Below are 25,290 nucleotides of genomic sequence, written 5' to 3' on the forward strand. Positions count from 1 at the left end.
ATCTAAACTATCTCCTAGAAAACACGATTCACTAACCTTGAATGTGAAAGTTTCGTTGAAAACCGGATTGAGAGTTTTCCTGTGCACTTTCGTTTCGAACTTCTTCTTTTTGTCCGGTAACAAGTACACCTTCACGTAAGGATCAGACGTTCCACCCATGTCCAGAGCCGGAAGTTCTTCGGCTTGTATCACCGTTACTGCCAGACTGTTCGTGTTGAAGTCGTATTCGAGCTGTAAATATCGAAGCAATTACCCTTTACAAAAGTACTCAATTTTTTAATGTTTGACAGCGAGGAGAGTGTGTTGTAGATTCTCTGTAGTCTGTAAAAAAACATCAGCTGAGTAAATATATTGTACACGTGAAGAAATGTTTGCGAAGTAGATAAAAGTATAGCTGTATAACAAATATCTGAAAATAATGAAGATAATTAAGAATCTGGAACAGAGGATTATTGTGACGAGTCAAAGAATGTTTGTTACTAAAATATTTGAAAGAGTGCGAAAAATTTGTCGAGTAAATTGGATGTTTGAGCTTGTTAAAAAATGTATAGGTACACACCTTGTACTGAAGCCTGCCAAGCTTCACCTCGCTCTGCTTGCTCTCAGCTTCATCCGGTTCCTCAGCGTTGTCGGTCAATTCTTCCATATCCGGCTGAACCTTAACAAGTGGAAGTGGATTCCACGAGTGTAGAATGTGCGTCTAACATCTACATAAAGACACGGACACCGAGTGACGTACCTTGTCCTTGTACGTGCTTCCTAACAGCTGCACGGACTTCAGATCCACCGCAGCCTTCAGCCCTTTTTTCCCATCCTTGGATCGTCTTTTGCGACAGCATCTTCTTATGCAGCAGAAGCAGATCCCCAGAACTATTACACCTACAGCTACTCGAGTAATAAACGGATGAATATTTTTAGTAATTGTTCCTGGTAAAAGAATGGTTAAGGTAATTTTATAGACGGATATTAAGTATAGATAATATAAACATAGACGGATGCTTGCATGGATGTTAAAATATGCGAATGTAGAAGTTTTGATTATAATTATATTTATTTGGAATGTTTTTAGTTGTTTCCTGTATGTGTATTGATGATGAGGAACGAGTGAGAAATTTTACAATTTAAAAACTTTTTAGTGTTTACTGATACTTTGATCATTTGGGAATTTGAATTTTTGTAATTGTAAATGAGTATGTTTTGTAAATATAATATATAAGGTTTACAAGTATAATATTCTTAGATTTTATGTCTAGCAAATTTTCGAATTTATGAATTTTCATGCTTCCAAATTAACAAATATCTAAATTACTAAACTACCAAATTTCAAATTTCCAAATTTCCCACTTCCTAAATTCCTGAACTTCCCAATTCCTGAATTTCCCAATTTCTAAATTTCCCAATTCTTAAATTTCCCAATTCCTAAATTTCCCAATTTCTAAATATCCCAATTCCTCAATTTCCACATTCCTAAATTTCCCAATTCCTCAATTTCCTAATTTCTAAATTCCACAATTTCTAAATTTCCCAATTCCTAATTTCGCGATTTCTAAATTTCTAAATTCTTTAATTTCCCAATTTCTAATTTTCCCAATTACTAAATTTCCCCATTTTTAAATTTCCCAATTCCTAAATTTCCCAATTCCTGAATTTCCTCATTTCTAAATTCCACAATTTCTAAATTTCCCAATTCCTCAATTTCCCAATTCTTAAATTTCCCAATTTCTAATTTTCCTAATTACTAAATTTCCCAATTTCTAAATATCCCAATTCCTCAATTTCCCAATTCTTAAATTTCCAATTTCTAATTTTCTTAATTACTAAATTTCCCCATTTTTAAATTTCCCAATTTCTAAATTTCCCAATTCCTCAATTTCCACATTCCTAAATTTCCCAATTCCTGAATTTCCTAATTTCTAAATTCCACAATTTCTAAATTTCCCAATTCCTAATTTCGCGATTTCTAAATTTCCCAATTCCAAGATTTCCCAACTACTAATTTTCCAATTCCTAACTTCCCCAAATTCCCAAATTCCCAAATTTCCAAATTATCAAACTATCAAATTTCCAAATCTCCCGATTTACAAACTAAAATTTCGAAACTACGGAATTCCTAAATTTTCATGCTTTCAAATTTCATAAGTAATATAGGAACTTGAAATTTTGGAAATTTGAAATTGCAACATTTTCTGTTTCTCAAATTTGCATGTTATAAAATTATAAACAGGTTGGTGTTTGAAATATCAATAGCAATTAAAGTCATTTTTGAATGACTAATTTACCTATTAAAATGGCCACAAGTGCCGATGTTGGTATTCCCATTTCCTCTGCGAGCTCCTTTCCCAAAGTTTCCATCTCATTTTCTATCGATTTCCCAATGGGCTCCGATTCAGTCACCACAGTCTCCTCCGTAGCTACGAACAAATATTAATTACATCATGCTCTTACGTATCTTACGTATCTTATTACGTCGCTATAATCTGATATTAGTATAGAGGGTATTATAGTACAGTATACAATATAGTAACATGTCACTCAATAAGTCTCCGGTCTAATTAAGAAAAACAAATTTTTTTTAGAAATTCCACTTTAATCATCAATATACGTTCCTTCCAGTGTGATACATTAATTCAAACGCTCCTCTAACTTTTCAATTCCCTTTATATTAAACGATTTGTCTTTGCCCCCAAAATAAGCTTCAGTTTCCGCAATCACTTCTTCATTTGAGCCAAATTTCTTTCCCTGGAGCATTTTTTTCATATCTGCAAAGAGCCAGTAGTCGCTGGAGTCCAAATCTGGGGAGTACGAAGTGTGAGGAAACAATTCAAAACGTAATTCATTCAATTGGACCATCGTGTTCATCGACTTGTGACACGGCGCATTGCCTTCGTGAAACAGCAAACGCGGCACCCACTTTGAAAGCAATTTGCACATGCCCAAATTTTCATGCAAAATTGTGAAGACACTACCTTTTGATATCTTCAAGGCATCAGCTATCTCACACAACTTAAGTTTACGGCCCTTTAAAACTATTTTGTGACATTTTTTATGTCTTCCGGAACGACTGCTGATTTTGGGCAACCAGAGCGTTCAGCATCATCGGAGCTTGTATGACCGCGTTTAAATTCAGCATACCAGTCAATGATAGTTGATTTCCCTGGTGCAGAGTCCCTATAATGCTTATCAAGTCACTTTTTGACTTCAACAGTATTTTTTCCGATTAAAAAACAGTGTTTAATCAACACACGAAATTCCTTTCTATCCATTGTCTTCAAAATTACGAAACTGGGGGTACTAAAATGATTGTAACTTCTAAACTATTGATCAGAATACCATGAAATTTTGACATGTACTGTTTGAAGGTTAGTATTATTCGAAAATAACGTGGGTCTCTCACCAGTGTCGCCATATATGTGTCAGACCGGGGACTTATTGAGTGACGTGTTATAACTAGTCTATTATATTCTTATACATATTATTAGTTTATTATAGTTTAATGCTATTAATTTATTATAGTATAGTACTATTAGTCTAGTGTATTAATATCAGTAATATTAATTTGTTATAGCGTAGCCATTGTTTATAAACTATAGTATAATATTACTAGTCTATTACTAATTCTATATAAATAAAAACAGAACAATTTAGTGTTACGCTTACCTAGTTTCACTTCATCTGTGCTGAGTGGTGGTTTAAACGTCGAAGTAAGATTGTCATTCTTCGCTATCGACTCCGGCGCGATCTTCGCATCTCTCTTTATGACAGGCATTTTCTGTATTCAACATTAAAAAGAATATTTCAATTTTTGCTTACAAATGTTACGTACACAATAGGGTTTTAATTTGAAGTCGAATATCTTAATTATTTCTTTTACTATTGCAAAGAAAAAGGAAACATCGAGTCAAATGTACCGATGTCAACCCACGAGATAGCGCGTGAAGAGGCTAACCAGAGCTGTTTAGTAGAGCACATTTCGAGATCATTATATTATTATTAAATCCCTATATTTCCAAATTTCTATATCAAATGAGATTTCAAACTCTTGAGTTACCGTATCATCAAACTGTATTACTCGAATATATTACTGAGACCCTACATTCAGGAATCCTTAAATCCTCAAATTTATAGCTTACTGAATATTCTGAATCCCTACATTACTGAACACCTACATTTTTAAATCAGTACATTTCTAACTATCTCAATTCTGAAATTGCTATATTCTAAAATTCCTAATTTTCCACATTTCTAATTTCACAAATCCCTACATTCCCAAACCCCTATGCCCCTAAATTCCTACCTTCCTAAATCCCTTCATTCCCAAATCTCTACATATCCAAATCCTCACATCCATAAATCCACATATCCCCAAATGCACACATATCCAAATCCCTACACCCCCAAATTCCTTACATTCCCAACTTCCTATACTCCAAAATTCTTACATACCTAATTCACTACAATCTCAAATCGCTACATTCCCAAATTTCTACAAATCCAAATCCACACATCCCCAAATCCACATATCCTCAAATCCCTACATATCCAAATCCACACATCCCCAAATCCACATATCCCCAAATCCCTACATATCCAAATCCACACATCCCCAAATCCCTACGTATACAAATCCCTACATCCCCAAATTCCTTACATTCTCAACTTCCTATACTCCAAAATTCTCACATACCTAATTCGCTACAGCCCCAAATCCCTACATTCCCAAATCCCTACATATCCAAATCCACACATACCCAAATCCACACATCCCCAAATCTACACATCCCCAAATCCACACATCCCCAAATCCACATATCCCCAAATCCCTACATATCCAAATCCACACATCCCCAAATCCACACATCCCCAAATCCACACATCCCCAAATCTACACATCCCCAAATCCACACATCCCCAAATTCCTTACATTCCCAACTTCCTATACTCCAAAATTCTCACATACTTAAATCACTACAGCCCCAAATCCCTACATTCCCAAATTTCTACGTCCCCAAATCCTCCACATCTTCAAGTAGCCTCGGCTCCAATTGATCAGAATATAAAAATGGACGCCTCACACCTATTTTCCGCATTACCACCATTGACTCCAACTGTTACGCTTACCAATTAGGCCAAAAACAATAACAGTCGATGAACGTCTTGAGGGAAATAAAGCGAATTGCGTTTAGCAGTTGTTATTGTAATTATTATTCTTATTTGCCAAAATGTAACGATGGAAGTGTTCACGGTGGGGATGAAGCTTCTTTTGCTTTGGGTCGATCACGCGCCAACTCGTGGGCTGACGTCTATAGATTGTTTCAACTAACAATGAGTAGAATATAAATTGTTTCGAGGATGATGAGGAAAAGTACATTGTAAAGCTTATTGTTATTTTTAATATATCTGCGCTGGATTGATTAGACGATGGTGATGAAAAGTGCATTGTAAAGGTCATTGTCATTTTTTGACATATCTGCTGTCGCGTTTTATGAGGTAGTACTTTAATTTGATTTAAGACGAGTTCAACGATCTACAGGGTGTCTCAGTTTTTTCCAGCCAAACTTTGCTAGTGTATTCTACACGCAAAAGTAATTAAAAAGTGTTATATATATTGGAGATAAAAGTAAAAGTGATATAAGAGCGATACACGAATTAGCATTAACATTTGTCTCCATCTAGCGATGTTAATCATCATTGTTTGTTCCTTCTTGTGTTCGCATGTTTCGATTCAATTTTGTTCTCTAATATTTTTCTCACGTAATTCTGATTGTATTTTATATCGTTCTTAAATAAATAGTTTTTGTGCTTTGTATATAATTAATTACGACACTATTTGTCCACGGATCTCCTCGCCTTCAACAATATAAACATTTGTTCTTATATTAAGGGTACGGAAAAGTAATCAAAATTTCTTCGATGACTTCAAAGTTTTTCAGTGAAAAATTGAAGGACTTTTTTAAAAAGGGAATCGAACAATTGCCTTTACGCTAACAAAAAGCGTTAGAAAATAATGGAAATTATTTTGTTGATTAGCATTTAAGATTTCTTTAATAAATAAATGTTTTTCGAAAGCAAACGAAGTTTTGATTACTTTTCGGTACCCCTAATATATATATAAGTTCTTATATCCTGTATATAGGAGGATGATCTTGAAGAAATAATGCGTATCTTTTTGAATAATATAAAAGAAAGTGCATACTTATTCTTCTTCTTCTTCTTCATAAGATTCTTTGTATCATGTAGCTGATATTAAAACGTATTCAGGATGTGTAAATTATACATATAGAGCTTGTATATACAGTGATTTATCAAAAGCTTCCATATCGAATAAGTTTCTATTGATTGACGTTCGAAACAAATATTTTTCACAAAACATGTTGTGTTAAGCGAAGTTCATTAAACAAAGCTTCTCTCTCTTTTATATATTTCATCTCACAAGATATTGAATATCCCGCCTTTATATTTTTATTGATTTTATATTTTTTATATAGCACGACATATTTTTTTTAGTATTGGAATAAAAAGATAGCTCCATTGATGTTATACAATGTAACCTTGAAATTATTTTTAACTTCAATATACGGAGAAAATTTATCAAGGATAATTACATAACTTATCCTTCGTTATTTTATTAAAAATGAAATAATTCAAGTAACATTAAAATAATAATAAATTTTGTTTAAAATGCCTTTTTGAAAAATAAGGAAATAAAAAGTTTGAGATTTCATTGACTGATGTTTAAATTGTATATAAATATGTGTAAATAATAATGTTTTAATGAATAAATAAAAGTTTCGCGATGGTGACGTTTTGTAACGTATTGACTTAAGAAGAAATTGATAACTTATAAATTAAATCGAATTACAAGTATAATGAAAATACTTGTCACATTTGTATTTTAATACTTTAACTAACACTTTAACTTACATAACCTTCACTTATCTTTAAAATACAAATTTCAACTCTGATTCATCACTTAATGGGAACGATTCTATTTCAATTGTATAAAATTTTATTAAAATTCTGCTAAAAATTTATTTAACAAAGTAAGGTAAATACTGAAGCATTTCATTTATTCAAAATAAAATTGCTAACTAAATAAATTATCGATAATTATGTATCTAATATGTTAATTTTAAAAACAATTAAATAGCAACCCCTTTAATTTTCCAAATCCTTCATCAAATTTTTAATCGTAACTCTTACCAAATTTTTCAGTTTCACAACACGTGGAAGACATTAAAATTCCTCTCTAAATATCATAAAACCATGAAACACACGTTCACGTTAACGTATAAATTTAACAATGAATATTTTATAAATACCAAACGATTTTATTAAAAACCACGACCGATTGCACGCCATCCAACAATAAAAACTCATAATTGCGGCGACTCCATTGGTACTGCGGGATTTCACAATCAACATCACGCTTCCGCATTTTGTAGATTAAATCCGCATGCGTATCAAGTATTACAATGTCAACTTGTCTGATTTCAGATACTCTGAAATTCTATGTTTATAAATGATAGTGCAACAAGCTTGATTAACAAAGTGTATTTTTACACTTAATTTTTAAGCAGGGGACCTTTGGTTATTTTTATTTTTAAGTAGGGGAATATTTCAAAAGTTATCTACTATGTTTAAAAAGATTTTCGTGTATTTATTAATTTACAGTATTAGCTCTTTATATGTTACCAAATTAATAGAAGATATATCCTCACATCGAAGTGTTCCTAATATTCCAGATTCAATATTCAATTTAATATTTTAGCATTTAATATTTAATGTTTAATATCTAATCAGTATAGATTCATTGCCTTGAAATTAATCTGCTTAATTTAGAAATAGTTAAATTTTGTATATAACTCGTAATGTAATCAAAGTTATAAAATATTTAAAAACATAAAATAGTTTAGTATCTTTTGCATTCCACAATAGACAGAACATTTCACACAAAAATTGTATTACTATAATAAGCTCAGTAAATCAATAATCAGTAATTTCAGAAAACCCGTGACAGGAATGTTTATGATTTTCAAAATATAATTACTTCTTAAGAGAAAAAAAGTGTAGAATGGCAACCGCTGCGAAACTGCGTGAGTGTGTATGAGTTCGCGTATGACAACATATGTATAAAGAGTGAAATAGGTCGCGTATATGAAGTGTGAAATAGGTCATGAATGTAAAATGTGAAATAGGCAAAATACGGTTGATAACGAACACGGAAAAGTCGAGAAGATTCAGAGAAAACACGAACATACGACGTGCGTATCGATAAATAGACGCGATCGCGGTGCGACAGGGAGTTTTGCAACGAAACCGCAGTATTCAGGACACGATATTTCTGATAACGATAAACGGACACGATTATGGATTACGACTACGATTTTACGATTTGCAATTTGAAATAGTAATCATTTCTTTTGTTAATTCTGTGTATTGTTATTTGTACGCGTTACTTGTATTCTTTTGTTGTCGTTGCGTTATCTAAATAAAGGATAGTTTATAGAAAATACTATTCCGTAACTAGTTAGTAATAGTTAAGTAATAGTTAAAATAGTATAGTTAAAATACACTTAAAACGACTGTTTTAACAAATCTTAACTTACACTACAATTTGTCAAACATATGCATCAGACGTACCATACTGTTATTTATCACAATATGAAAACCGAAAAAAAAATTAAAATTCCACACCGGTATTCAATTCAGCTTATCTACGTAAATTATAATCACAAACTGAAAATTAACGTGTGCTAAAAATACGAGAATTTGCGATATTTAAATTGCAAGTGCGTCACTATAGTTCATCAAGTAATGCAAGCGTCAGTCACTGCAGCGCAAGTAATGGCGTAACGTGTCTACACAGAATGGCGAAGATGTTCTAATCACAACATTCACGCATAAAATGTCTCTTGTTTGGTTAGAGTTTGAATTCCCCCATATTTATAACCCTCCCCATAGAACTTTCCCCTCAATCAATAAGTAAGAATGATAACAAAAATATTAAGAATGACAAAAGAAGTCTATATATAGTGTAAACGATTTCTACTCTACGTTTGTCTCTTGTCAATTCCATTCGTCGAACTCTCTTTCCCCATGAATCGGTGGCTTTACACGACAAAATAGAGCTGCTTGATATATCTCGAAGGGAGAAGCTCTTTCATGGCAGAAGACAGACTGGCGCCCGAAATAAAATGGCGGAATGCCAAGGGTGTCTTCGAAATGTCACCTTGAACGTAGAAGAGAATTAAAGCTGCGAGGATACATTGTTGTTGGAAATTTAATATGCAAATGTTCGAAGAAAATAGTAGATAATTTAAACTTCGATATTTTTCTTTTCTTAATGTATACATTTTGTGTAATTGGTTAATATGAAAATTTTTTTAGGAATTTTTATATTTAGGTATGAGTTATTTTGTTTAGGATTTAGGATAAATACTAATAAATAATTTATTAGGAAGTAATTATTTAGAATAAATGCAGTCATTTATTTGTCTTTTTTAGAAACAACAAATTTTATAAAAATGCATTTTAATTGTAAAGTTTAAATTTTTTGCTGTGTTTGGAAATGTTTAAAAATTTCTACATTGATAACAACGTTTGCAGTCTTCATGCTTTTGCTATACAGAATTATCTATTTCTTAACAAATAAATCAATCAAATGTTTAAAAAGATAAATTTTGCCATTTAAAGCATGACAAAATATTATATTACTATTTCAGTAATATTAATCTTATATTAATATTTTTTTATATTTTTCTTTGTGACTTTCTGACTCCTGTGTAAAATGACATTAAATAAAGTTAGCTGAAGAATATTGAATATAGCTAAAATACTTCCTCAAATGTATTTCAGCAACTCAAAGTATAATTAATAACCTATAATACTAATTACAGTAAATATTAAATTGAATGATTCGACTGTAAGAATTCAAGCATTGATGTCTACTACTGTCAACAGCTATTATAATACTATATTATAGCAAAAATATAAAATATTTGTATTTCGAACAAAAATTTATAATATAACTTTAATAATTTTCTTTACCTCACACATCAATTCAAAAATTAGAGAAAAATTTAAAAAATCGGAAAAATACTTAAGATATCATTTACAAAGGAAAAAAATTTAAGACACACTAAAAAATTGTCAAATTATTTTAAAAAATTAATACTGCTACAATATTTTAATACATAAAGAACTAAAATTTAACAATATTCCTGCATTTGTTGATAAAATCTTTAACGTACAACTCATCTTAGTTTGTTCATAAGTCAACAACTTTAATTGCCGATAACTTATCATAGATAACCCATCTAGAAAAGCTTTTATTATGATAAAAATGTCAACATTTGAACCAGGTATCAAGTCCCCAAATATTTATGGAAAGTGCACAAATACATTGACTGTTATATGGGTCACTTGTACATATTTTTATAAAACAAAATAACCAAAAAAAAGAATTATACGTAACATTAATATTGTATTCGTTTCATAAAGCAGCAGGTAAATGAAAATTTTCAATTAGAAAATGAAACGATCGTGTTCTGAATAACTCCAATTACAGCTGGCTGCTCTGTATAACATCCATTTACATTATTAACTCCATTTATTAAAAGTTCCTTTAGAAGACAGCCACTGATTTTATTAAATAAATGATCAATAGAATTATTGGGATTTATAGTATATTAAATTTCATTGTCTAAGTACTGATGAAAGATATAACAATTAATTTAAGCTGCTGTGAATGAATGGGTGAATTTTTGACGTGTGGTCGATTGCTCAAGTGATGGTCTACTATTTTATATTAAATAGTGATGAAATAATTAAAAGACTGTGAAGTCGTTTTTAGCATTAATTTAAAAGGTGAAATTATTCTTGTGATGTCGTAAAATAAGTTATTTCTGTTCATTTTTGTGCATAAAGTATTATGCAGAGTAACTTGAAAGCTTGACAGATATTGTTGTCAATTTTAATTACAGCTTAGTGAATTTTTAAATATTGATTTAAATTTTTGTGTGAAACACCTGGTTTTTGTGTGAAGACTGGTTTAAATTTTTATGTGAATGAATGAAGAATTGGTTTAAATTTTTATGTGAATGAATGAAGAATTGGTTTAAATTTTTATGTGAATGAATGAAGAATTGGTTTAAATTTTTATGTGAATGAATGAAGAATTAGTTTAAATTTTCATGGAATAATGGAGAATTGCTTTAAATTTTTATGTGATGGTGAAGAACTGATTTAAATTTTTATGTGAGGATGGTCACAGAAAATGAAAACTACAGAAGTTAATCGAAGTAAAATTTCAAATAAAATTTACAGATTTATTATTAAAATTTCCTACTCAGAAAAATAAAATGTGTTATCTTGTGAAGCACTGAAAAACACAAAAATTGGATATAGAATGTTGGGGATGTAGACATTTTGAAAATGTCTAAAGTTCTGATTTACAAGTTAAGGTTATAGAAATTTGGAAAATATACAAATTGCGGACTATAGAAAGTTGAGATTACGGAAATTGAAGTAGATAGAAATTTGGAAAATATAGAAATTGAGAACTATAGAAACTTGAGAATGTAGAAACTTGAGACATAGAAAAGATACACATTTGAAAAATAAAACATTCCTAAATATAATTATCTTGAGAAAATTGTAAATACACAAAAAAAAATATAAATTTAAAAATATAGACCTTAAAACCTTAAAGACATGAAAAGTGTAAATATAAAATACAGAGTCTAAAAATGTTGATAATATAGAGATTCTCAAATAAATTTTTCTTGCGACAAATGTGAAATGGTTAATAATTCACTTAAATAGTAAGCTCACAAAAAAGTGCCCCGAAATCAATGGACCTCATATATGAATCTGGCACACAAAAGTGGTGACATAGACATTTTATCACCGACCGCAACGTGCCAAAAAGTCGGATAGTTCCATAAAAATTTAGAGCAAGAACTATAAAACCAACTAACAACATTTTACATTATAAAAATAATTCAAAAACTCATCCATCCAGTGTTTTTAATAAATTGATGTGACATAAATACCATTTCGTTACAATCGTTATCAAATCGTGTCAGACATTTCATGTTTCGAAATCAACTCGATATGCAACTCATTCAAGGATAAAGCGTTAAAAATAGAAGGAATAAAATATAAAGGATAGAAGTTGGAAAAGAAATCGTTGGCTTGTCACGACAGCCCGGTGCTTGATATTGATAAGATTTGATTATTTCACTTGGCGTCTCTTCCACTTAAAGGCAAACCACTTCCTGTTACCGCAAGTTATTATACGCGAATGGTGTCTAGCCTTTCATACGATGATGAATAGCATTATCTACGTGGGAGCAGTAGGTGCTTCGTGATTTTGATAGCTGAATCGTTAATCGATTATACGTTAAGTGTTCGGTGATGAAATTTCGGCATTAGCGATACGTGTTAACCCTTGTTAAACGAGGTTTGATGCACCCTTCAATTGGTAACAGTATTAAACGTTTTAAAACTTTCATGAAGATTCTTTAATATTAACTAACAAAAATTTTACTATTTTATTTCTGTAGATGAATGTAGATGTTAAATTATAGTTAACGTTCTGTGATATTCACTTTGATAGTGTGCTATATGTTGCTCAATGTTCAATGTGATTAAATTATTTATCTAAAACGATGCAAACAGAGTTATGTTACTTAGTTACATGTTAGAATGGTAATCGAGAAAATTATCAATAAAACTAAAAAATATAAAATACAAAATACAAAATGAAACTACTTATTTTGGGGAATTTATTTTTAAATTATCAAGATACTCTTATTGACCGGAATTTTTCGATTTGAAGATTTTTTTCGAATTTTCCTTTCGATGTCAAAAATTATACCATTGTACCATTTCCCATGAGTTGATTCCTCAAACAAAATTTATATAATAGAATGACAAATAGAGTTACTATTTAATAAAATTATTAATTTAATTGCACCTGCTATTTACACATGTCTTCATCAAAAATATTTTCACAGTAAATATTTTCTATGGAGATACATGACATTTTTCTAAAAAAATATCCGTTTTCATATTTTAATATGAAATGTAGGAAATAAACAAAAATTAATATAAAATGTAGGAAATAAAAATGTAACATAATATAACAATGTAAATACCCGATAATGTTGAATTCCAGAAGCTACCCTCGAAATATTCCGAGTTTCGCAATATAATCCTGAAGGAAGGATCGTTATATCAGCGTTACAATTTCACGTTTTCCTGGCTCAAGACCCGACATTGGCCTCCAATAAAATTCGATAACGCGATAAGGGAGGCATAACTAGCCAACACAATAATCGTTATCGTCGCACGAACGATAAATTGACGTCAGATACGCGTCACCCACGCACACAATAGTTCTCCGCATTTACCACAAGCTGGTAGCCATTTTCAGGAAACAAAGGATCGGATGGATCTTGCTGCCTATTCCTTTCCTTCTATATATTTTTTTTTAATTATATTTCATTGTTCTTGTAGGTTCAAGGATACCACAGCTACCTGGAGAGGAGTCAGGTGGGCGTTGGAAGGCTTTGCTTCTGGAAACCGTGAAAATATATCCGAAGAACTTGTGGTTTTCTCTTAATTAAGTTCATTGCGAAATCTTAACGTGTAACGGTACACGCTAAGAAAGGTGAGGAAGATTAAAAATCTCTTGGAACTATATTCGTTAAAGTACTGCGAAATTTTTCTTTAGCTGGTGAGGTTATGGTTTTTATTGCACCGCGTTTGCAGCAATAACACTGTATTTCTGATACCTTTTGTATTTTTTATTGATCTCCAAGCTCAAAATGACGTATTTCATAGTACTTTTAATACTGATACTTAATTTTAACAGTATTTTACTCTTCTTGGTATTACGTTTACTTTTACAATTATTTTTACTTAACTATTACTTCCAATTAATTATAATTATACTTACAGTTCGTATTGTAATTCGGGGATGATATTGTAAGGATGTGATGATCAATATTTATCTCTTGTATCTAATATGAACGGATATTTCATTACATTTTATAAAACCTAAATTAATATATTCATTAATTCTGTAGTTTAAAATCAAGATTTTAAGAAAATCACCTCAACAAATTTTTTGAATTAAGAAACTTGTAAGTCATTTGGTAGTTTGGAAGTTAGGTTAGGTTAGAGGTTAATAGTCTTGATAGTCTAGAGGTTTGATAATGTAGATGTTAAGTCAATGTAAGTTCGAGCCTAAATAATTAAAATATTTAAATCGAAGAAATTTACAAATATTTCTTGTAGTAATCCTATCAATACTTGTTTCTAGAGGTGCTAGAAAATAATTTGCAAGAGGCAACTTTTGCATAAACAAACGCGTTTCAAAATGAACTTCAACGTCAACAAAATGCGTAGAGTGTTGTATTACACATACGTGGGTGTGAAGTGGTGTCGTGTTTCATGTTAGGGTTTAACGTGTCGCTCAACCCTTCGGGGATTGGCAAACCACTTAGTCGTAATGATAGTTTCTCGTCACGATCGTGGATCGTCTATCTAAAGTTGCGGAACAACCGTATCGATTTCTTAATAATCGTTTCCTCTGATTGGCGAATGCCTATTCTCACGGAGGGTCTTTTACCCGAAGGGATTAAACGAATCGAATCCAATTTTTGCTTATTTCAAAGTACATATTAGGTTATGTACCGAGAGACAATTAGGTTAGGTTAAATATTAGGTTAGGCGAAGGATTTCATTTTCCATCAAGTGATTTTGGAACGTAGACAATTTTATGTAACCCGATTATAATTGGTAAAATTTAAATATTAATTAAATAATAATATTCGTTTAATACAAATTTAATAATAATAATAATAAATTAAGTATTAATTTCTAGTTTAAGGTCTCTAACTTAGCATTAAAGTCTGTGTTTTTATTAAAAAGTTAAATGTTTCATTTTCTGAAAAATATTGTAAATATAATAAATTCATTTATTGTATCATATTCGTTAACAAAAATAATAAATGCTATTTCTCCTTTGTAAAAGTTAAATTAGAAAAGTGCTAGGTAGTAATAGTGTGAACAGCCAATAAAGATCTACTAGGGCAAAATCATATTTCACGTGTTAAAGTTAAACATAGTATTTATTCTTAAAATACAGCCTGTTTATTTGCTGTGCCTGTTATACGTAACATGTTAATTTACTGCACGCCATAATTACTAATCTCCATTCACCAGGACCGTTATTAAAGAGTTAACGGAAGTAAGAAAGGTACAATTTCGTGTTGAATAAGCAAAGTTTAAAATATAAGTGAATATTGTGGAATGTGTGGAGTATTTCACATATGAAATTTCATTATACGTGGAATTCCATACGTACAGATTTGGGGCGCATACTACCTTCTGTTATAAAGATTCAGAAATTTTCAGATTTACGAATTTTACATAAATTTTACACAAATTTTTATATATATAAATTTCAAAATTTCTGATGTATTACATTTTTTAGCTTCAATTTTGAACTGAAATTTTGAATTTCTGAATTAAAACAATTTAAAGATTCAAAATTTCAAAACTTCAAAGTTTCTACATTTCTAAAGATTAGATTTCCAAACTTTCAAATTTTCAAGTTTCTATTCACTAAATTTGTTAATATTTATCTTTTCACATATTTAGATTAATAAACGTATACATTCTCAAATTTTTAAACTCCAAATAATGCAAATTCGATATACGCAAATTTCAAAATCCACTAAACCCTAAATCCCCAAATCGTAAAATTCTCAAATAATCTAATTACTAAATCTCTGAATTTGCAAATCTCTAAAATATCAAACACCTTAATTTCCAAATGTCCTATTTACGTAATCATCAAATTTTAAAGTTTCTAACACTCCAGTTTAGAAATTGGAACATTACCACTATAATCATTTTTAAGATTCCAGATTCAAAAATTTTCTATTTAACAAATTTTCAAATAGTTAAATTTCCAAATTCCCATATTACTTACCTTTAATGTACCTTCCAAATTTGGAATTTTCTAAATGCCCAAATGGATCTAATATTCAACTATTTAAACTTCAATATTCCCATAGCACGAAATTTGCAATTCCTCAAATTTTCAGATTGCAAAATTCTAACACTTAAACTCACAAACCCACAAACTTACAAACTCACAAACTCACAAACTCACAAACTCACAAACTCACAAACTCACAAACTTACAAACTTACAAACTCACAAACTCACAAACTCACAAACTCACAAACTCTAAAACTCTCAAACTCTCAAACTCTCAAACTCTCAAACTCTCAAACTCTCAAACTCTCAAACTCTCAAACTCAAACTCTCAAACTCTCAAACTCTCAAATTCTCAAACTTTCAAACACTCAAACTCTCAAACTCTCAAATTTTCAGACTCTAAAACTCTGAAACCCTCAAATTCACAAACTCACAAATTTTAAAACTCTAAAACTCTCAAATTCTCAGACTCTGAAACTCCAAAACCCTCAAACTCTAAAACTCACAAATCCTAAAAGTCACAAACTCTAAAACTCTGAAACTCTCAAATTCTAAAACTCTCAATCTCTCCTACCCTCAAACTCACAAAGTCACAAACTCGAAAACTCTCAAACTCTCAAACTCTCAAACTCTCAAACTCTAAAACTCTCAAACTCTCAAACTCTCAAAGTCTCAAACTCTCAAACCCTCAAACTCTCAACCTCTCAAATTCTTAATCCCTAAACCTCCAAAGCTCTAAACTCCAAAACTCCTAAAACTCAAATCTCCTAACACTTCAAAACTTCCAAAGCTCCTCAATCTCCTAATTTCCATATTCTCTAATTTATTATACAAATTCGCAAGTTCCCAACGTAAAAAAATTCCAAAATTCCTCATTCCAGAACAGTTTGCTCCACGATCTTATGAATCTATGCAGCGAATGTTGCAGAATAAATACATCCTTCAAACGTGCCCGGAATGCTCGGTGCACGTTAATTATGTTTGACTTGCGAATCCCTAATAATTAGCGAACTCGCGAGTCTAGAAAGGGAACAACTCGTCCAAGAAACTGCTCGACGCGTGCTTGGTTTCGAGTTTCGACGTCTTCGCGAAGGAGCGTCGCGACGCGTCGTCTTATGCAGGGCAAACGCGTAAAATCAATAGGGATATCTTTCAATAGGATTTAGCCGTTGCGCTTCGAATCTGCTCGCAGCCAGTTTCATAACACGAACAGCATTTCCGAGCTTCGCTGATTCTTTATCGTTCGCATCAACGAACCTGGATGAACTTTGACAAGTGTGAAAGAAAATTCCCTTAGCAGGAAATCCGGTTTTGATGAAACTTCGGAGATTTATTGAACAGCTGAAATTGAGCGGAACGTGTGTTTTGCTCATCTGTTCAATTGCTGTTTTATGGGGTTAAATCGACACTAGTGACACGCGTGTTTGGTTGCACTGTGTAATTTTAGTTTATGAAATATTATATTTTTATGCAATTTTATAAATACGTATATGAATCATTTAGTGTAATTTTATAAATGTAGGTTTACATATATTTATGAAATTTAGTAAATACTCGTACACATATTCTTATGCAAGTTTATGAATATTCTTGTACATATTTTTATGCAATTTTATATTTATGTATATGTATATTTTTATGCAATTTATAAATGTACATAACAACGTTTGATAAATGTTCATATACATATTCGTATAAGATTTTATAAATATCCATACATATACATATTCTTATGCAATTTTATATTTATGCATATATGTACATATTTTTCTGCAATTTTACAAATATTATGACAAGCTAGAAAAATATAAATAAATGACTCATTGCTGGTTTAGTTATTTTAAACTTTTCAGGTTTTCATTTATAAGGATGGTTTATTCCAAAGAAATAACTGTAACTAATTTTTTATTGTTACAAAATACAATCGGGACATTTACGTTTTTAATTAATGTTGTGTTCCTAATTTGGTGAGATTGTATGTTCTTATAAATTTGATAATATAACATAGTTGTATAACATTTATAAAATATTTATTTTAACTACGAGTGATTAAAGTACAGCATAAAACTACTTATTAAAAATATACTTTGTTGTTTATTGATATGACGTTTCGACTAATTTAGTCATTCTCAGATATTAGTATTTAAAAAACTTGTAGTAAAATTAAAGTTCAAAATTAAAAATCAGAAACCTAAATATGTAGTGCAATTATGAAAGACAGGATAAAAATACATTTATTTTTCTTAATTCTATACTTGTCTTACGATTTATTATTAAATGCTAAAACTTTAATTACAATAGCTAAATTTTAACTAAATATAATTATTGACATCATAAAATATGTTGTGCGTCATTTAGAAGATTAGATAATGTTTCTTTTACCGTTATTCTATTATGATTTACATAATTCGCACGAAACAGTAAAGAGTAGGACATAACCTATAAAATACCACACGACGTACTTACTCCCGCTAAAAATTTTATTTATATAAAATATCAGAACATTCTTTTACAGCCTGAGTCTACTTATTCATTAAATAAATTACTCTTTTAACTTGAAAAAATATATAAATAATCTCTGGAAGTTTCAACATATTTCACATCTGATTTTAGTAAAAACGTTGAATATGAAAAGAAAGTTCAGAAACGTGGAAGAATTAAAAAATGACGATTACCATAGAAAAATTCAAAATAAAGAGCTTAAATTTTAGCTGTGCTGAGATGTATTTGAGGAAAAAAGTAGTAAAAATACTGGGATTTCAAAAATGATCTTTATTCAGATTTTCAGGATATAAAGTAGCTAAAATTGAAGCTAAATGGGTCGTTTCATACCCCAAATGACTGTTAAGGGTTGAAAAAGAATTTCTAATATAAAAGTGTTATACATAAGAATGTATAGTCTTTCAGAATTACTAATTTCTAATAATATTCTAATTACTAATGTACATAATCTAATTACTAACAGAATTACTAATTTGTAATAATATTTATAACAAAATATGTTTTCTATTTTCACTTTCGAATTATATTTTATATAATATTATTCCATGAAGACAACTGCAGATATTAAATAAAATATTGTATCAATAAATATGAAAAAATAAATCCTAACAAAACAATTTATTTCTGTTAAACGTTGACTTCTAACTATAGTATAATACAATTCATTTGGCATAACTGCACGCTTAATTAACACGTTCTAAGATTACAGTTAACATTTATCCACCATTATACACACACTCTGTGAAACGTCCAAATTCGTACTAATATTGACTTTGATAATACCTTTATTTGCGTTATATTGCAGAATCCTCACAAATGAGCATATAGAAAATTTTTGAAAATGAATTGTAAACTGCAATTGACATTATGCTGTCGTATGCTGCGTTTATTTGAACAATTTTACCCGTTCCATTATTGACGTTTGTTTAAATAAAAGGAAATTTAAATGATTGAAAAATGAAAGGTATAAATTTTTATTAAAATGAAGACTGGTATGAACTGGTATAAATCTTCGTGGAAGAATTCTGAAACAAGATCCTTTTATACAGAAATATTTGAATTTCCTAAAGTTTCAAATAATATGGAAGTTTATTCGGTATTTCTTATCTGAAAATTGAAATTCCACGGTTCCTTTTGCTTTAACTTACTCAAAGAGTGTTTTCGTAAAGGAAGTTATACAAGCTTTGGAAACCGATAGTGTAATATTATACTCTCTTAAAGGTTTAATTTTGAACGGACATTCAATTTACGTGAAGGGTTCAAACCCTTCAAGTTATGGAAATTTTATGTAAATAATAATTATGAAATTAATTAGTCAATTTAATTATAAAATTAAACGTACATGAAGTTTACAAGAGAATCACAAACTCTACGTTTCAATTATTTAATTTTTACCGAGAATATTAATTTGAAGCTTTTGACAAAAATTTTATGTGGAAGAAAATTTGATTTCGTCGTGATAAGACATAAATTACAATTGTTAGAAGAAACTAATGAATAAAATATGTAAAAGTATCGTAAAAGCAATTTCTGTCTTGACTGAGTTTTTCATAAAAATGAAATCTTTTTTTCAACTTAAATGTTCTTTGCTTCTTCATTATCATAGAAACTAAATATAAACTTCGAAAGAAGAGAGAACTCTTTTTCTCTGTAACCTATACAACTTTAATTACAATCCGCACTTCTGGAAACTTTTGAACACCAAAAATACATTGAAAGAGGAGTGGACTGAATTTTTCAACATGTTCAAAATTTATTATTAGGTCGTTGCATATTAAATGATACATCTGGACATGAGGAAAATTTGATACGATCTAATGATAGAAAAATACTATAGAGTAACTGTTACTTTAAGATTTCATGAAAATAACTGCACCAAATCCTTCCGCTTTTAATAGAACATATCTCGTTGTTAATTTTAATATGAAGAATTTTACATAATTTATGCTACATGAATAAATAAATTCTCAATTTTTCAATTTCTCGGGTTTTCAGTTTGTCGATTTTCAATTTTTCAATTTTTCAATTTTTTAATTTTTCAATTTTTCAATTTTTCAATTTTTCAATTTTTCAATTTTTCAATTTTTCAATTTTTCAATTTTTCAATTTTTCAATTTTTCAATTTTTCAATTTTTCAATTTTTCAATTTTTCAATTTTTCAATTGTTCACTTTTTCACTTTTTCAATTCTTTAATTCTTCAATTCTTCAGTTTTTCAATTTTTTAGTTTTTCAATTATTCAATTTTTCAGCTATTTAATTTTCCAATTTTTCTATTTTACAACTTCTTAGTGTATCAACTTTTTAACTTTCCTCCTATTCAATTAATCAATCTTTCAGTTTCTCAATTTTCCAATTTTTCCAATTTATGCATAGTAATTTATAAATGTTTATATTCACAAATTCATAAATTCGCACATTCACAAATTCACATATTCGCACATTCACACATTCACACATTCACACATTCACAAATTCACAAATTCGCACATTCACACATTCACACATTCACAAATTCACAAATTCACAAATTCACAAATTCACAAATTCACAAATTCATAAATTCACAAATTCACAAGAAATGTACAAATGTACCAACTTACAATTCATAAATACTCTAAATTTATAAAAATTCAATATTATTATAATTTGTAAAAAAATAAAATTATTATTAGAATTTAGAAATGCATGGTTTAAAAAATCTAAGAAATCCAAAATTTATACATTTCAGTAATTCAAGAATTTACGAGTTTGTCTTTCAGAAATATGCCAATCTTCATCAATTTTAACAATTAAAATTGATCAGTTGATCAATCAATTATAATTGATCATAATTGATTTGATGAATCTATTAAAATTTATCAATTAAAATTGAACAATTGATTAATCAATAAAAATTTGTCAATTAAAATTTGTCAATTGATCAATAAATTGAAATTTATCAACTAAAAACTCTAAAAGTCCCAGCAATATTTCGAAATGAACATTAATGTCAAGTTTTCAAATAGAAAGACTATCATCACACAAACTGCCGCTGTCTCGTTCCTCAATTTACAAATCAACGGTGTAAAGTCAAGATCTATGTCAACAGCATTTAGTTAGAGGAATTGTTACAAGGGGAGGTAGATTCGAGTCTCGAAAGTAGTCGTTTAAGTCGATTTCTAAAAGCCCTGTGATTTTCCGGAGGCAAGTGCAAAGAATCGCGGAAGCTTCTTGAAGAGGAAGCTCTCTCTGTAATCAAGAAAATCGCAGGCATTTTCTCCTCCCGTCTGTAAACTGTCCGCTTCAGGGTTGAAAGCAGCTCGACCGAGTGTTCTATGTTATTACATCAATAATTGAAGAGGACCGTAAAAGCTGACGAGACTATGTTTTCAGCCTGCACGATTTACGTTTGTCACTCTCTGTTAAGGGTCAAGAATAAGCACCGAATACTTCGAGTATGATTTTCAGCGACTTTGGCAGAAAATTAACCTATGGAAGTTTTACTCTCTGATTTTTCAGAAGCGAAATAATACATGAAAAACTAAGGGATATGTATTTCTTCTTTATCTGCAGAAAAATATATTTAGGACAAGAATGAACTAACTGAAATAAACAAATGAAAGGAGCCAATATGTTGGGGTAAAATGGAAAAATTGTGATATTTTTGAGACCACTGAAGTTTTGATGATATTTGGTATGAAAATATCTTTCATTAGAAGACAAAAATCGGTCTAGGTACGTTGGAAAGTATGGAAAGGAGTGAAAATTAGGGGATGAAGTACCCCTAAAGTGACCATCTTCTTGATGCAAGAAATCAGTTTTGAGCTGATCGTAAAATCTATTATAACTTCAAGAGCTAATTTCAAATAACTTCAAACTAATTAAGGAACATGTATTTTTTTCTTTATATGTATTTCAATATTTGAGGAATAAACAATTCCTACACTGCCGTGCTCGTTTGGCATTACGCAGTGCACTCAAATGCATTGATTGTGAGTTAAAATCTTCAAATATTTTATTTAGTTCTTGATACTATACAGGGTATCTCACAACCAGTGTAGGTCATTGAAATAGGGGGTAGCTCACAGCTTCGGATAAGGTGTGGTTACCTAACACGTAGTAATGTAACGCGTGGTAATTCTGCGCGTAGTAATGCAACGTGTAGTAATCTAACGCGTAGTAATGTAACGTGTGGTAATTCTACGCGTGGTAATTCTACGCGTAGTAATGCAACGTGTGGTAATCTAACGCGTAGTAATGTAACGTGTGGTAATTCTACGTGTGGTAATTCTACACGTAGTAATGCAACGTGTGGTAATCCAACGCTTTGTAATCCAACGCGTAGTAATGTAACGTGTCGTAATTCTACGAGTGGTAATTCTACGCGTAGTAATGCAACGTGTGGTAATCCAACGCTTAGTAATCTAACGCGTAGTAATGTAACGCGTGGTAATTCTACGCGTAGCAATGCAACGTGTGGTAATCTAATGTATGGTAATCTAACGCATGGTAATCCAACGCGTAGTAATGTAACGCGTGGTAATTCTACGCGTAGTAATGCAACGTGTGGTAATCTAACGCATGGTAATCCAACGCGTAGTAATGTGACGCGTGGTAATTCTACGCGTAGTAATGCAACGTGTAGTAATCTAACGTATGGTAATCTAACGCATGGTAATCCAACGCGTAGTAATGTAACGCGTGGTAATTCTACGCGTAGTAATGCAACGTGTGGTAATACAACGCTTAGTAATCCAACGCGTAGTAATGTAACGCGTGGTAATTCTACGCGTAGTAATGCAACGTGTCGTAATCCAACGCGTAGTAATGCAACGTGTCGTAATCCAACGCGTAGTAATATAACGGGTGGTAATTCTACGCGTAGTAATCCAACGCGTAGTAATCGAACGCGTAGTAACCCAGCGTGCGGATATTCAACGTGTAGTAATCCAGCGTGTGGAAACATCTTGTGAAACTATTATACATATGTATATTTTTTAATTGTTTTTTTTTTATATTTTATTTTAAGTCACACACGGTTTTTTAAGCTACTGAATTTGAATCTGATATCACATCTTCAAAATTCAGAATAACAGATCCAATATGGCGGATGAAGGCTCGAAAAATGACTCGAATAGTCAGTAACTCGACACGAAATTTTTAAAATACAATAAAATCAAGTTGATTTACGTGTCCCTTCGTTTTCCATGTATTATTTCACATGTTACGATTTCATGAAAATCGGAGAGTGACACTTCCATAGGTTTACTTATAAGCTACAGCGACCACTGTTTATCTCATGATGGATCACGAGAGACAAGGGTAGTAGATTTCCACACATATAGAAAAATGCTACTTTAGTCGAGATTTTAAAACTAGGATGATTGCTTCTTTCAATATTTACAAAAATATTTTGTCGTGCTTTCTTTTTCAAAATATTCTACGCATAATTCATTGCATAAAATAAAATTCTTGCATAAAAAAGCGATAAAGAGATTTCGCAATTTTACCCTTAAAACTTCACACGAAGAAAATATGCACGTTTTTATAGAAGAAATTTGTTCAGCTCCCATTTTCTTAAGAAAACATTCTTTAATGCGCTAGAAAGTTATACAAAGAATATTTTAGAAAAGAAATCATAAGTAAATATTGCTTCTCGGCTACAAAATTCTGACGAAGTCGCATTTTTACATATTTTTGGAAAGCAAATATTTGTTCTTGTCTCTGCTAACCAATACACTATAAGATAAACAAAGATCGAAGATTATCCTTTTTCTACAGGAGCAAAATCCCTAAAAATAATACTGTATAATACAATACTTGTATTGCTTTTTTATTTGGAAGAACGCAAAGACAACAGTTTGTATGTATAATAACTTTTTATCATTGAAAAAGACTCCATCGTGGTTATCGATACTCTTCGTTCAAAAAGACTTTAAATATCTAAATCTTTGAATCGCTAAATTCCTTAATTTGTAAATACTCGAGTTCGGAATTTTTTAAATCCTTAAATTCATAAGTTTCTACAACTTTTGAATGTGCAGATTGTTTAATTTCTAAATCCCTATGTCGCAAAAATCGTAAATTCTTAAACTCCAGAAATTCTTTTACTTCTTAGTTCCAACATTCTTAAACTCCGAAATCCCAAAATTCTCAAACTCGCAAATCCCTAAATTCCCAAATTCCTAAATTGTTAACTTCGAAATTTCCTAAACTCCTAAATTCCTAAATTTCGAAATTCCTAAATTCCTAAATTCCCCAAATTCTAAATTCCAAAATTCGTAAATGTTCAAACTTCTAAATCCCCAGATTCCTAAATCCCGAAACTCCTAAATCCCCGACCTCATAAATCCCCAGATACCTAAATCCCCAAACTCCTAAATTCCAAACCCCCAAATCTTCAAATTCATAAATCCCAAAATTCTCAAACTCCCAAATCCCAAAATTCTCAAACTTCCAAATCCCTAAATTCGCGAATTCCCAAACCTCTAAATATCCAATATTTTTGTCAACCATCCGAAAATATTTTATAACACTTATTAAAGTCTGTTCTCACATTATACGATCACATATGTTCAACACTTCTTGACACAAATTTAGACAGAAATTTACTACAAATTTAAACTTAAAGGAAATTAAAATTGCTTTATTTAACAATAATAATTGTAATAATTATAATCATCTGTTATGAAGCTGAAATGAAATATCCCCAGCTATGCTATTATTAAAAAAATATTCCAGAAAGGTGAAACACGAAGGAATTCGAAAATATAATTAATCGTTTGACTCGC

General features: G+C 30.5%; 1 protein-coding gene across 4 annotated transcripts in view; it reads right to left on the reverse strand.

Moving 5' to 3' along the window:
• Syt1 (synaptotagmin 1) overlaps nt 1–25,290 on the reverse strand; it is a 69,222-nt gene that overhangs the window by 17,974 nt on the left and 25,958 nt on the right. For 2 of the 4 annotated variants that reach the window (XM_076528956.1, XM_012291099.2), the window contains 5 exons: nt 3,658–3,769; nt 2,280–2,411; nt 740–885; nt 560–658; nt 37–231 (listed from right to left, as the gene is read on the reverse strand). In XM_076528956.1, coding sequence (XP_076385071.1) covers nt 37–231; nt 560–658; nt 740–885; nt 2,280–2,411; nt 3,658–3,766 — 681 coding nt within the window. In that variant the 5' untranslated portion in view covers nt 3,767–3,769. Of the gene's footprint in view, nt 1–36; nt 232–559; nt 659–739; nt 886–2,279; nt 2,412–3,657; nt 3,770–7,200; nt 7,394–25,290 lie in introns of those variants that run through there. The other 2 variants (XM_012291100.2, XM_076528957.1) reach the window with 2 other exon arrangements.

Source organism: Megachile rotundata, chromosome 2, assembly GCF_050947335.1.
Source record: "Megachile rotundata isolate GNS110a chromosome 2, iyMegRotu1, whole genome shotgun sequence".
Taxonomy (NCBI): Eukaryota; Metazoa; Arthropoda; class Insecta; order Hymenoptera; family Megachilidae; genus Megachile; species Megachile rotundata.